General features: G+C 40.9%; 2 protein-coding genes across 3 annotated transcripts; one reads left to right on the top strand and one right to left on the bottom strand.

Moving 5' to 3' along the window:
* Positions 1 to 1,152: 1,152 nt before the first annotated feature.
* LOC116224671 (cation channel sperm-associated protein 4-like) lies at positions 1,153 to 4,676 on the bottom strand. Its single transcript, XM_031585198.2, has 6 exons — positions 4,587 to 4,676; positions 4,237 to 4,373; positions 2,892 to 3,060; positions 2,533 to 2,747; positions 1,873 to 2,035; positions 1,153 to 1,539 (listed from the first exon to the last, which is right to left on the bottom strand). Exons 1-6 carry the CDS (start codon positions 4,674 to 4,676, stop codon positions 1,417 to 1,419), a joined length of 897 nt encoding a protein of 298 aa, XP_031441058.2. The 3' UTR covers positions 1,153 to 1,416.
* Positions 4,677 to 9,556: 4,880 nt separating this feature from the next.
* On the top strand, positions 9,557 to 12,625 carry cideb (cell death inducing DFFA like effector b). Of its 2 annotated transcripts, none has more exons than XM_012820670.3 (5): positions 9,557 to 9,733; positions 10,580 to 10,694; positions 10,922 to 11,071; positions 11,402 to 11,616; positions 11,791 to 12,625. In XM_012820670.3, the coding sequence occupies exons 1-5, from the start codon at positions 9,708 to 9,710 to the stop codon at positions 11,936 to 11,938; spliced, it is 654 nt and encodes a 217-aa protein (XP_012676124.1). In that variant the 5' UTR covers positions 9,557 to 9,707; the 3' UTR covers positions 11,939 to 12,625. The 2 variants fall into 2 exon arrangements, with proteins under 2 accessions (XP_012676124.1, XP_012676125.1); XM_012820671.3 differs by having other exon boundaries at positions 9,561 to 9,733; positions 11,420 to 11,616.
* Positions 12,626 to 12,864: the final 239 nt, after the last annotated feature.

Here is a 12,864-nt window from a genome sequence, read left to right as displayed (position 1 = left end):
TTCGCTCTTGTTTACATTTGAAATGGTTGCGATGAGGCCTAAAATTCAGTGTTCTCGTCATGGCATTTGGGAAGTCGATGTTGAAGTCCACAGGTTGTTTAGTAGCCTACATAGACATTTATATATGTCTATGGTTTAGTAGCCCAACGCAGAGACATACGGGTTATCGCATTGTATATAATTATGTGTTACTGCTAGTCAGGTCAGTTTTCCTTGTTTTGTTACCTTTGTTTATAGCTTAAGCGTTATGGACTTTTGGTCTTAAATTAGCTACCTACCAAGGGCGTTCGTAGCTATTGAAAAGTCCAGTTTGTCTGAAGCATGTTTTTTTGGGGGTTTTTTTCGAAGGGAGGTTGGGTTGGGGAGGTAGCCTACCTAGATGTTAAGATTACGTGCGTTAATAAATATATCCAATATGTAGCCTACATATAGCCTATGTGATTGTTTCCCAAGCATGCTTCGGCAATATTGTTTGTTATGGTCATGTCAATGAAGCAAGACTATTCGAACTTAATTGAACTGAGAGAGAGAGACCTTCACTTGACAGACTTGGCCGTCAGTTCACCGTAGGTCTACTATTGGTGTAAGGGCTTGGGTTGCTTTTTTTTGTATCAGCATAATTTGATACATTGTATGATGCCCAAAATAGCCAAGAAGGCTAAATTGTTGAGGCTTTTTTTCAAACCACAGCTTTTTCAGCTGGATGCGCGCTGCTTCCAACTTTGAGTGCACTGTCCTGCGATTCATTACTACTCCCTCCTCCTTTGGACGCTCAAATTCCACTCTGTTGAACAGTCTGTCCGTTGTTTGCAAGAAACACCTCCGTTTTCAGGGCGAAAATACTCGGGGCTAAACGTAAAATATTCTGATTGGACCTAACGACGTAAAAACCGTGCGAACTCCATCAACAGTCCAGTAGGCACTGATGAAAGCTTACTAACAGGGTATACCTGTCCTTCACATGACCATATTCCATCAACATGATGGAGATGCTACGACAAGTAGTGGCGCATAAAACAAACACCCCAAGAAGTGGCAAATAGGTGCAGAAGTATGGTGTGGGAAGTAGGCTAGATGTGCCAGAGTGCATGAAGTGCATGGGTGTGCTTCCTGGAAGGAGAGACCGTGTTTTTAAAGACCAACAGAGACTGATTGTGATGTAAACAGATTTATTGTGGCTCCTCAATATAAACAGTACTCTGTAAAATGAATAATGTCCAAACCATAACATTAAATCCACATAAACATCTTCAAGGAGTGTAGTGTGTAGTTTCACACCATGTACCCTATCACAGATGTTGTTAACCCAAGTACATAAGATATCACGAGTCTATAGTATATTTTTAGTGAGGCGGTAAATCTTGCAACAGTGCCTTATTTGTGCCTGGTTGTATCTTTGGGTGCTGGGTATTTTGTTTATGAGGAATGCGGGACTGCGCTGCTGTTTGTTGAGTCCATGGACATCCGCCGCATAGCTTCATGGCGCAAGCCCCTCTGGAACACAGCTGGGGAGTCCGTGCCTGAGTCAATGACATGGGCCTGTGAACAGAGAATGCACACAACCAGATCATCAGAGGACATCTGAACCTGAATCTGTCAGCAAATCAGATCAAACCAGGCAAGACGATTAATATAAATGCCTCTATCCATTAAACTAAACATGTATTGAATACTATAGTGATTATAGAATAACATATACAAACTTTAATACTCAAAACCCAAATTTGATTTTCTATTGTAATGTGAACAGTATCCTGTCTAGTATAACTGTTTTCTAGACCAAATAAAGACATACATACAAAATAAACACAACACATACAAAAAATAAATCAATACTAAATAATAATGATAGAATCTCTCTTAGCCCCTCACCTTCTCCAGTGCTATAAGAGTGGACAGCATGTCTCCAGTGCGTCCCGTGGCGACCTCATTCTTCAGGAAGCTGTCTGTCATGGTTGCTGCGTTATGGTCTCGCATGAGCACAGCATTTTCCTGTTCTCTGTTGAAGGGGAGACTGTGCACCGCCTCAACAATCCTACAGTCAATGGCCAGGAAGGAAGTTAATCATTCACATTGTAATGACCATGCTGTGCAACCATGACCTTCCCACAAACATGACCCAAAATACAGGTCTCCATTTATTTTATCTGGTCAACAGTGAGTTGAGGGAAATAGATATACTTTTTTCATCCTGGAGGAAAATTAAGAAATGCCCAGTTGCGCTACATTGATTGTTTCAGGAAATGGAAGTGAGAGTAGAAATAAGTACAATTTGCACAACCAAGGGAAGACTCGAATTGGAAATTGCATGCAGACTAATGTGTCCAATGTTCTCTTTGTTTTTCAGTGTTTTCTTTCCCTCTTTTAGCTGTGTATTTGGAGAATGTGGATTCCTTACAATTCGATCTAATTACTGGATTCCTAAAGAGTGGTAAAACGTCAAAACGAAGAATTGGCTTGTCAATTCAACTCACATGAGACTACATTCATTTTCCCTGATGCAAAAGATATTTAACATGCAAGACAACCTACTTCTCCAGCTCCTGCCGTATTTCCTTGTACTCCTTCATGTTCTTTTGCATAGCAGACAGGACAAGGGTAAGGTCCTCAAAGGTGTCCACCCTCAGGTTTTCCAGGCAACTTCCCTTCCATGGCTTCTGCCTCTTGGTCATGCTGGTTCTGGCCACAACTTCCTCGCAATGGACCATTCTAGTGTCCGTTATACTAACACCGTCCTCAGGCTGGTTCTGTTAGGTGGTGGCATGGGTCAAAGAGAATAAGACAGAGTGTAAAACATAAAATAGGATACGGCTCAGAGTTAAATTTCCTGATTCAGATGTCAGATTTTACGCCCAACATATGGCTCTGAATTGTGTAGCAGAGAGACCCACCAGCGCAAGCGCATTATCGTTGCCACTTTTTGTTTCATCAAGTTCTGCCATGCACATCTCTAAGTTGGTGGTCACCACCGCGCCGAAGAGGTTGCCAAAGATGAACGCGCCAAGAGTGAGGAAGATGAAGAAGTACAATGAAGCACCGTATAGCAGTGTGGCTCCACTCCTGGAAATACCATCCGCAATAAAAGGTAAATACACATACAAATCAGAGGTCAAAATGGCTGCTGTCATAGAACAGCTTTTTTAGAAAGAACTTGGATATTATGGCATATTGTTGAATAACTACACATTTGCCAATTACCCATCTTTCAAAGATGGAATAGTTCCATACATTTCCGCACTTCACTTTCAGCAACAAAACACACTGTTCAATCCAGTGAGGAAGTACACGACCCCCCACCTGATTAATATGGTCACTCTGGACAGATAAGAAATTAAGCCTCTCTTTAAAGGGTGCTACTATGGAACAGGTAAAAGAAGTCAAACTGTTGGGTGTCACTATTGATGAAACACTGTCATGGTCCACTCAGATTAATAATACAGTGGTGAGAATGATTAATGGTATCTATGCCATTAGAAGGAGTGCTCATCTGCTAACTAATACAACAATTAGACTAGTCATACAATCTCTAGTTCTGTCAAATCTGGACTACTGTCCTGTTATCTGGTCTAGTGCATCAAAGCAAGAACTCAGTAAACTTCAGCTTGCTCAGAACAGAGCGGCAAGACTAGCACTTCACTGCTCAGTTAGGAGTAGTGTGGATGCTATGCATGCCGAGCTGTCATGGATGAGGGTGGATGAAAGACTGGCATGTAGCCTTATTCTGTTTTTTAAATAATGTGTATTCCTCACAGAAACCTGTCAGTTTATCTTTACAGCTATCACCTGCAAATGAGAGACATGGTTATAATACTAGACAGGCACTAAGTGGTCACTTTACTTTTCCTCTCCCCAGAACCAATGCACTTAAGAAAACAGTAATGTACAGAGCCATTGCATACTGGAATGTGCTCCCCTCATATGTGACTCTAACAAGAAATAAATGTGATTTCAAGAGGAAACTTAAGGCAGCAATAATCAGAAAGGAAATTATAGTAGATTAGGTTATTATTTTAGGTATTTAAGGTATTTTTGTATTATTTTACTTTTAATGTAAATGTTGTTTTCTAAGTCTGTGTTTTTGTGATAATTGATCATGCTGTACTGCATTTTATGTATTTGTATTGTATTGTAATGTTTTTTGCCTGGACCCCAGGAAGAATAGTCTCCACTACGGTGTAGACTAATGGGGATCCTTAATAAACATAAACATAAACATAAACATAAACATAAACTTACTGCTGGAACTCCTTATAGATAGTCATCCATCCGTCCTGAGTGATGCAGATGAAGAGGGTATAGAGGGCTACTGTGAGGTCGCCAAACGCCGATGGCACAGAGGCGCTGAACAAATTCACTCCGAACACAGCAAAGACCTGTACCAAGCAAAGACCAGCACAACAACGGCAAGTCATGACACACGCCAACTCACCGAGCACCATGAGCACCATGAGCACCATGCTCTTGAGAACTGCAGTGTGCACATGATAACAGAAGATGTGTGACCATGTAAAGTAGAATGGATGTATGCATAGAGGGACAGGAGGACGGGTGGATGGGCATGGCTGAACGGATGGGTGATGTTATACCATCATGATTATGAGGAGAAGCAAGAAGATGTTTGCCAAGTCGGGAAGGGACTGCATGATGACGTGCAGCATCACGGCCACACCCTGCATGGTGGCGAAGCTGCTGAAACAGCGGACCACGCGCAGCACCCTGGAACACAACACAATGCACTTACAGTAACAAACAACAACACAATGCACTTACAGTAACAAACAACACCCTGGAACACAACACAATGCACTTACAGTAACAAACAACAACACAATGCACTTACAGTAACAAACAACACCCTGGAACACAACACAATGCACTTACAGTAACAAACAACACCCTGGAAGACAACACAATGCACTTACAGTAACAAACAACACCCTGGAAGACAACACAATGCACTTACAGTAACAAACAACACAATGCACTTACAGTAACAAACAACACCCTGGAAGCCAACACAATGCACTTACAGTAACAAACAACACCCTGGAACACAACACAATGCACTTACAGTAACAAACAACACCCTGGAAGACAACACAATGCACTTACAGTAACAAACAACACCCTGGAAGACAACACAATGCACTTACAGTAACAAACAACACCCTGGAAGACAACACAATGCACTTACAGTAACAAACAACACCCTGGAAGACAACACAATGCACTTACAGTAACCAACAACTGCCCCCATTATGCTGAGAATCTACATCTTCCTGCACAAGAGAGGACAACAGGACACCCTATGAAGAACCACTGTTAGATGATTATTACCTCATGACTTTGAAGATATTTGCCCCTTGTGGAAAGATCCCAGGTCCCACTAACAGACATGCTGTTACTAGGCAATCCAGAATGTTCCAGCCATTCTGAAATGGCAGAAGTATGTTATTGAGACAATTTACCACTCTTTGTATAGGCACATTTAAAAAACTGCGTAATTTCATCAGTCAAAGGAATGAGGCATTCTCAAGTGTTCTACGCATTTGCACTTCATGCATCCAGTGCGTTAAGAGCTGCAGTGATTTGAACACAAACATGCACAGTACCCTCCAGAAAATTGCGAAGCCGTAGAACCACTTGACCAGGATCTCCCAGGTGAAAACAGTGAGGATGATGTGTTCACACACAGTGAATACAATTTCGTATTTCTGCAAAATTATCAGGAGCAAAAGGCATCATTTTGAAAGTATAATTAAAATGTTTTACGTCATATTAAAGCACTTTGAGCTGCATTCTTTTGCATGAAAGGTGCTATATAAATAAAGTTTTATTATTATTATTATTATTATTATTATTATTATTATATTGCCATGGCATATAAATGCACCGTGTCCTCTAAGCAGGTTATTCAAATAAAAATAAAAAAGACAAGAACACAACATAATATTAAAGGTGTAGTAGGGAAAGGCTATTGTCAACAAAAAAAAATCACAGTTTTTCTGGTCATACAATCTGATTGAAAGGCCCTGGCCTAACCCAAGCAACTGTGCTACAGATGTTTGACACTAGCCTTGGTGATGGCTGGAATGGACGTCTGGATTGAGATGATGATGGCATTGCTGGTGATCACGAAGAGGATAAGGCACTTAAACAGGACGTGCTCGAGCAGAGTTCCCACGAGCACCTCAGAGACGTACGTCTCTGTTTCTGAGTCATCCCCCTGGGAGCACGGTAGGGGAGATAAAATAGTCACCTTCACACAACTTGGTCCTTAAAGAGATGTTAAGCTCCTGATTAGAATCAGGCCCACCAAATACAGCAACATACTGATGAATCAGAATCAGAATCAGAATCAGAATCAGAATCAGAATCAGGTTTTATTGGCCAAGTAAGTTTGCACAAACAAGGAATTTGACTTGGTAAAGTGACTCTCAGTGTGCTTACACAAAATATACAACACAATACAATACAATACAAACAAACAAACAGTGCAACAGTGCAATGGACTAAGGAGTTTAAAAAAGTATGTATTGGCATTAGTCATTTGCAGGATTCTTGCTTCAGTTTTTTTTTTCTGTAAACAACTGTACCTAGAGGCAGTATGTATAATTGTGTAACCCTTTACACTTAAATCCAGCTGTTTCAACTGTTTCCTACCCCCTATGCCTGCCATCTAAACCCTTAAACCCTAAGCATAAACCTTGGATGGATTTCAATTGGCCTAATATAGATTTGCCATGGGTGAGAGGTAGTCTCCTTAAAAGTCTGTTTGATTAAGGTGCAATATTTTGCTATCGTTACATACCTGGTACAGTGAAAAAAAAGTAATGAATCTCACTGTGTATGGGCTAGCATAGCATTACCTCACACTGGGTGATTTCTTTCATGCTTTCATTGTCCCCAGCATCATCACTCCCTAAGACATTCCAGTGTCTCCCTGAAGTATCATGCTAAGGGATGACGGGAGATTTGTAATGCATTGTTGATGTTTACATTAGGCTAAGCAAAATTATCACTACATCACGTTATACTACAAGATTAGGGGAGACCAGGTACAGTTGTAACACAGGGACATTGTAACACGCTTCATTTCTCAGTTCGTGTCAATCATAGTCCGCCAAAAGTCATTTGTGGGCACATTTGTAGCTAACTTTTATATTTGTGCGCATGATTTTGAGCGCACAATTGATGCGTTTTGACAGGAACACAAGTAACAGGTGATTGTGCTCAGTGATTTCCAATCTAGATCCTAATATAATTATTCGATGCATACAATGTGTTACATTCCAGTTGTCAAATATTAGGAGAGGTCGGCTGAGGTGTTACAAGAGTGTTACAACTGTAGTTGGTCTCCCTGTGATGATGATAATAATAATAATAATAATAATTAGGGCTGTCAGCGTTAACGCGATAAAATATTTTAACGCAATTTAAAAAAAAAAAAAAAATGTTATGCCTTTATTTGGATAGTTATGAAGTTATGACAGGAAGCGATGCGGAGAAGAGGTGGGGAGAGGATTGGGAAATTACATCAGGCCAGACTTGAACCTGTGTCCCCGCGGGCAATGTAAGTAGGGGGCTTTGCCTACCAATAGCCCCCCTTGTTCAAAGTGGGGAATGACAGAAAAAGTTTGAGAACCACTGCGGTAGTTCAAGATGGAGAGAGCTGAGGGATTGTTGGGCGAAAGGTTTCTGTTTAATAGGCAAAATTACGGAACAATCGACAAAACTAAAGTTGTATGTAGCATTTGTCAATTTGAATTTAGCTATCACAGAAGCAGCTCGTCTTTAAGTTATCACCTTAATGCAAAGCACCCGACAGAAAGCAGTCCCAGGTTAGATGGTCGCCAACCCACACTCTACGACTTCTCTAGTAAAATAACTAGACCAGTCCGTGAAAAGGTTACCAACACTTTAGCAGTTTGGGTTGCCGGTGACTGTCGGACTATCAACATAGTTAAGGACGTTGGGCTGACTGAGGTGATTCGAATTGCTTCAGGAGACAACTCTTATGATTTACCGTCGAGGGGCACCATTGTGTCTCGCATACATTCCTTTTATGACGGCGAGAGAGCACGAAAAATTCAGCTCCTCGAGCAAGCTGCCACCGTCACCCTTACTGGTGACCACTGGACATCAGTCAGCAATGACAATTACCTGGGTGTCACAGCTCATTTGATTGACAATGTATGGAAATTGAGATATTTTTCATTGGAAGTAAAAAAAAAAAAACAGACAAACAAACTTTTAATCGCGATTAATCTAGATTAATGAATTTCAAAATGTGAGATGAATTAGTTAATTTTTTTTAATCTATTGACAGCCCTAATAATAATACAACATTCATATAGCGCTTTTCAAAGTTTGTGATCGTAGCCTGTAGCCTAGGTCATGGCGGAATCAAACTAAATACATTGTACTTTGGTAAAATTCGATATTGTGTAGACATACCTCTGCTAACAATGAACGTCTCTTTGAATCCATCTTAAATCACTTTTAAATATCTAGCCTACGGGACGCATCGGTAGGCCTACCAAGCTACGAGAGAGAGAGAGAGAGAGAGAGAGAGGGGTTCATAACAAGTAACATTTCATGAGAAGGATCTGCATACAGAGGAGTATAACTATATAAAAAAAAAACTATAACGACGAAACCAAGATATTACTGCTTACACATTTCTTACCCATAATCATATTGTTTGTACGTAATTGGTCGTACAGCTTCCGGCAACCAAACTATTTAAGACAAAACAACTAGGCGGTTTTACCTTTAGAACTGTGGAATTGTTCTATGGTGTGATGTCACAAAGATGACACGCGACTACCTTGTAGAGTTTGATGTGTTGTCAACCCTGTGACGACTATCACATTCAGAATCAGAATCAGAATCTGAATCAGAATCATGTTTATTGGCCAAGTACATTTTCATATACAAGGATTTTTTTTCTGGGTTTAGTTGCTCTCAATGTACTTAAACTGAAAATATGCAGTATAACAGTTTAGGATAAAATAAATAAATATAATATATAATATAATATAATAATTTGTAAACTGTTCATTAGAGTGACGGCAAGGGGGAAAAAACTGTTCCTGTGTCTGTTGGTTTTGGTGTGCAGAGATCTGTAGCGCCTGACAGAGGGGAGGAGCTGGAACAGATTATGTCCAGGGTGTGAGGGGTTAGTTCAGTTACCTTTGGTGCTGGCCTTACCTAAGTAGCTAGCCTATATAAGTTAAGTTTACTACTAAACATTTAAGTCTTCAAACTTATTTTGACGCGTCATGACCTACCTCAGCTTTACACTGCAAGACTTGGAGGACTGAGTCGTGTTTATAAAATCAGCGACACTTTTTTTTGTGCTAACCTTAGGTAGCCTAATGTTGGTCATAGTGGGGCAGGTCAGGATATGGGAAGATCTATCAACTGTAGCCTATATAGAGTTATTGGGTAGATCACCTAGTGGAAAGTATTTACCTTCATCACCCAAGAGACCTCCCCCACACACTCGCACTTATCATACTAACGGACTTCGCCCTCTGACATCTGTCTCTGTGTTATCACATCAGCTCTTCCAAAGTACAATCAGTTTCGCAGTTAAGAATCTGATCAGCTTCAAGACGTATTCACCGTTCAAGAGAAGCACAGTCTGAAAAAAGCAACAGGAAGACAAAGAATAGCCAAGGGAAGCTCTGTCCAACAGAAATATGGAGACAACGTCGTCACTATTAAAGTGAGTAGCTGACCGAAACTAAACTAAGTGGTTTGTGTCTATAAATTGTGTCTAGAATTTTGTTCTGATACAACGTTTAGCAAATGTTTTCAGATGGCATGGCTTTTAATGTTCATTTTAATTTGTAATTCTTCATAAGCTTAGCTCATAAAACATACTACTTTAAACAGGCCTACTACATATTGTAGTCTACCTCATACCAGATCTCAAAATCACTTTCAATTTGTAATAGATTTTTTACTTTTCAAACTTCCATCTGTTTCCATGTATTGACTCCTGGGATGGCCTTCCCACTGTCTGGTAGTGTGTTGTCATGATGTTTTTGTTGGAATTAGATTAGATTAGATTCAACTTTATTGTCATTGCACAGAGTACAAGTACTGAGACAACGAAATGCAGTTTGGCATCTAACCAGAAGTGCAAAAAAATAGTAAAGTGCAGAGTACGTGGATATGTGGGTAATGTGGAGACAGCACAACAACTGACATATCAGACACAGCAATAAGATGACAGATAACAACAATATCATCTACTGTAAACATTTTCTATTTAGACATTCCTAAACATTGCACTTTATTTGTAATAAGAATACCACCCCATCCTGTGTTTTGTCTCGAGTCTTGGATGGATTGGCTAGGAGTAATTCTGTGTATTTTTTTTATGAATGACTCTGTTGCTCAAACACATACACAGAGACTAGACCCACACATACACAGACACTAACTAGACTAGACCCACACTCACACAGAGACTAGACCCACACATACACAGACCCACACCTCATCTCCCTCTCGTTCCATTCCTGTTTCCATGATTCAGTCTGACTTTGGATTCTACCTCCCTCAGGTCTGTGTCCCGTATGGTATACACCCCCCCACAGCGGCCATTCAAGGTGTGTTCCCATGACAGAGGAGTTAGGAAGGGCGTCACCGCGGCAACTCTGCAGCAGCTGAAAGAGAAGGTGAGAAGTTAGAAGCTCAAAAAATTGTAAATGTTAGTTGAATAGGTCAGATTTGTAAATCTGGGGGGGGGGGGGGGGGGAGTTTGGCCAGTAAAAGCTGCATTGCCTCTAGACTACTCAGTCAGGTCACAGCTGAAATCACATTCATAGCTGCTGTCAATGCATCCAACCTTTTTGATATCAGAAATAGCCATGTTTGAGGAGAGGCCTTCCTGACTGTGTTGCAGGTGGCCGAGGTTCTGATGCTGTCCTCGCTGTTGTCTCTGGTGTGTGAGGAGGATGGGACAGAGGTCGACTCAGAGGAGTTCCTAACAGCACTGCCAGACAACTCCGTGTTCATTGGACTAGAGCCTGGACAGACTTGGACACCCCAAGCTGTATGTGTTTAGCATGTTTACAAAAACAGTGTGTTATGAGCTAAGCAATGGTATAAACACAACAAAGATAGTTATATTCACTATGGTATGTTTGTTGTTAAAAAAGCATCAGGGCATAGAGCAATTTAAGTCACTGGCTCTATATGTCTGTGTAATCATGTGTTATACCACATGAGTGATACGAGTTGAAACCTGTACGTTGATTGGCACAAGCAGGGAATTCCTCAATAATTACAGTATAGTCATTATTTGTAATTATGTTTTTTTCTGGCTGTCAAGAGTAGGCTTTCAAATAATGTTCAAGAAAATTCAAAAAGTACCTATTCAAAGGCATCAGCCACTTTTCAGACTGTCCAAAGGAGCAATGGTGGCAAACCATCAGATTGCAAACCCAGGAAGGGGCAGGACATTGCTCGCGTCGTCCTGGACTTCTACCGCATCAGCCCACATGATTTGTTTGGCTCTCTCAGCGTCATGGCCACGTTCCAAGGCTTGTACTCAGTCGGGGCAGACTTCCAGCTGCTAGGGCCCAAGAAACTTCTGAAGTGAGTGTAAGGGCTATGGGTGGGTGTAGGATTGGCCTCCACCATTTTAATAGATACAAAAGAGAAGCTGTCAATGAGGTATATGACTGGTTGCACTTCTCTACAACCATACTTACAATACACACAATATGAAGACAGCCTTAACTATGTCCAAATAAATGTTCATTTTCTCAGGGAAACCCTCCGGCTGGCGTCCATGCTCCTCCAGGGTGCTGGTCACATGCTCATCACCTGCGCCTCCATGATGAAGCGAATCATCGAGGGGGCAGACCTACTGCAAACTCAACGGGGCCCTGTCACCTACAGGGCGCAGTGGGATTGATGCCTTCAGAGCCTGAGCCTGACATGCCCCCACCTCTGCCACATGGCACCAGTCCCTGCCACTATGCCAGCATGAATCACACGCCATGCCAACTGCTGTGTATAGATACATTAGGCGGCATTGCCCCCATACTGGTGTTGTGGGTGTCTAATTCAACCCACTGGAAAGTACACCACTGTGTTATTTGTTTGTTATTTGAGAACTTGATTGTTCTCTCCTTTGTACGTTGCTTTGGATAAAAGCGTCTGCTAAATGACTAAATGTAAATGTTATTTTGAGCACTATGTTAGCACAAAATGCTGCTTATTGTACGCCCTGCCTTTCATCAGGTTTTAAAGTAATGTAATGCACTAATGCACTGGTCAACGTGAGTTGTTTTTAAATGTGCTTTATAAATAAATTTGACTTTGACTAATGTAGAAATGCTGATGCAATTGAATTTAGCACAATTCTGAGAGTTTGTCATTAAACAGACTAACTTTCTAGATAACTAGAAGTTTGTTTTCTTTAACATTAGAGAGACATGATGACAGCATTCAAAGTTTAATTTGGATGCTAGGTCATGCTAGCATGAATGAAGTGTACGCAGAAGGGACAAAAATTATTGTTTTTAAGCTACAGGTTTGTCATAATCCTGGGTGTTGTATGTGTATTAGCTAGGACTGTAATAAAAGATCGATATATTGATCGGTGTGTTATTTTCTTGATGTTTGAGGCATCGATATATCAAAATTAGCCAACATTTAAATAAGACACCTAGTATGTGTGCTTACCAATTCACTCAGTTGGCCTTCTGTTTAATGTAGTCTGGAATAATAGCTCTCGGAGACCAGAAGGGGGGGCCTCAAATCTAGGCCTCCTGTAAGTAACCTGAGTTGTGTAGACAAGCATAGTCCCACACAGGACTTAAATTTGCAATCTCAGAC

The sequence above is a fragment of the Clupea harengus genome, chromosome 18 (assembly GCF_900700415.2).
Source record: "Clupea harengus chromosome 18, Ch_v2.0.2, whole genome shotgun sequence".
Taxonomy (NCBI): Eukaryota; Metazoa; Chordata; class Actinopteri; order Clupeiformes; family Clupeidae; genus Clupea; species Clupea harengus.
Note: the sequence above shows the minus strand (reverse complement) of the source record. Positions and strands in the feature narration are given on the sequence as shown.

What these genes read in the sequence shown, in the direction of transcription:
- LOC116224671 (XM_031585198.2), bottom strand. Translation starts at nt 4,676, where the DNA reads ATGCAGGGTGTGGCCGTGATGCTGCACGTCATCATGCAGTCCCTTCCC. An exon ending in TTCTCCTCATAATCATGATG is followed by an intron (nt 4,374 to 4,586) that starts GTATAACATCAC and finishes TGCTTGGTACAG; the next exon opens with GTCTTTGCTGTGTTCGGAGT. An exon ending in ATACGGCAGGAGCTGGAGAA is followed by an intron (nt 2,036 to 2,532) that starts GTAGGTTGTCTT and finishes CATTGACTGTAG; the next exon opens with GATTGTTGAGGCGGTGCACA.
- cideb (XM_012820670.3), top strand. Translation starts at nt 9,708, where the DNA reads ATGGAGACAACGTCGTCACTATTAAA. An exon ending in ACAACGTCGTCACTATTAAA is followed by an intron (nt 9,734 to 10,579) that starts GTGAGTAGCTGA and finishes TACCTCCCTCAG; the next exon opens with GTCTGTGTCCCGTATGGTAT. An exon ending in TGCAGCAGCTGAAAGAGAAG is followed by an intron (nt 10,695 to 10,921) that starts GTGAGAAGTTAG and finishes ACTGTGTTGCAG; the next exon opens with GTGGCCGAGGTTCTGATGCT.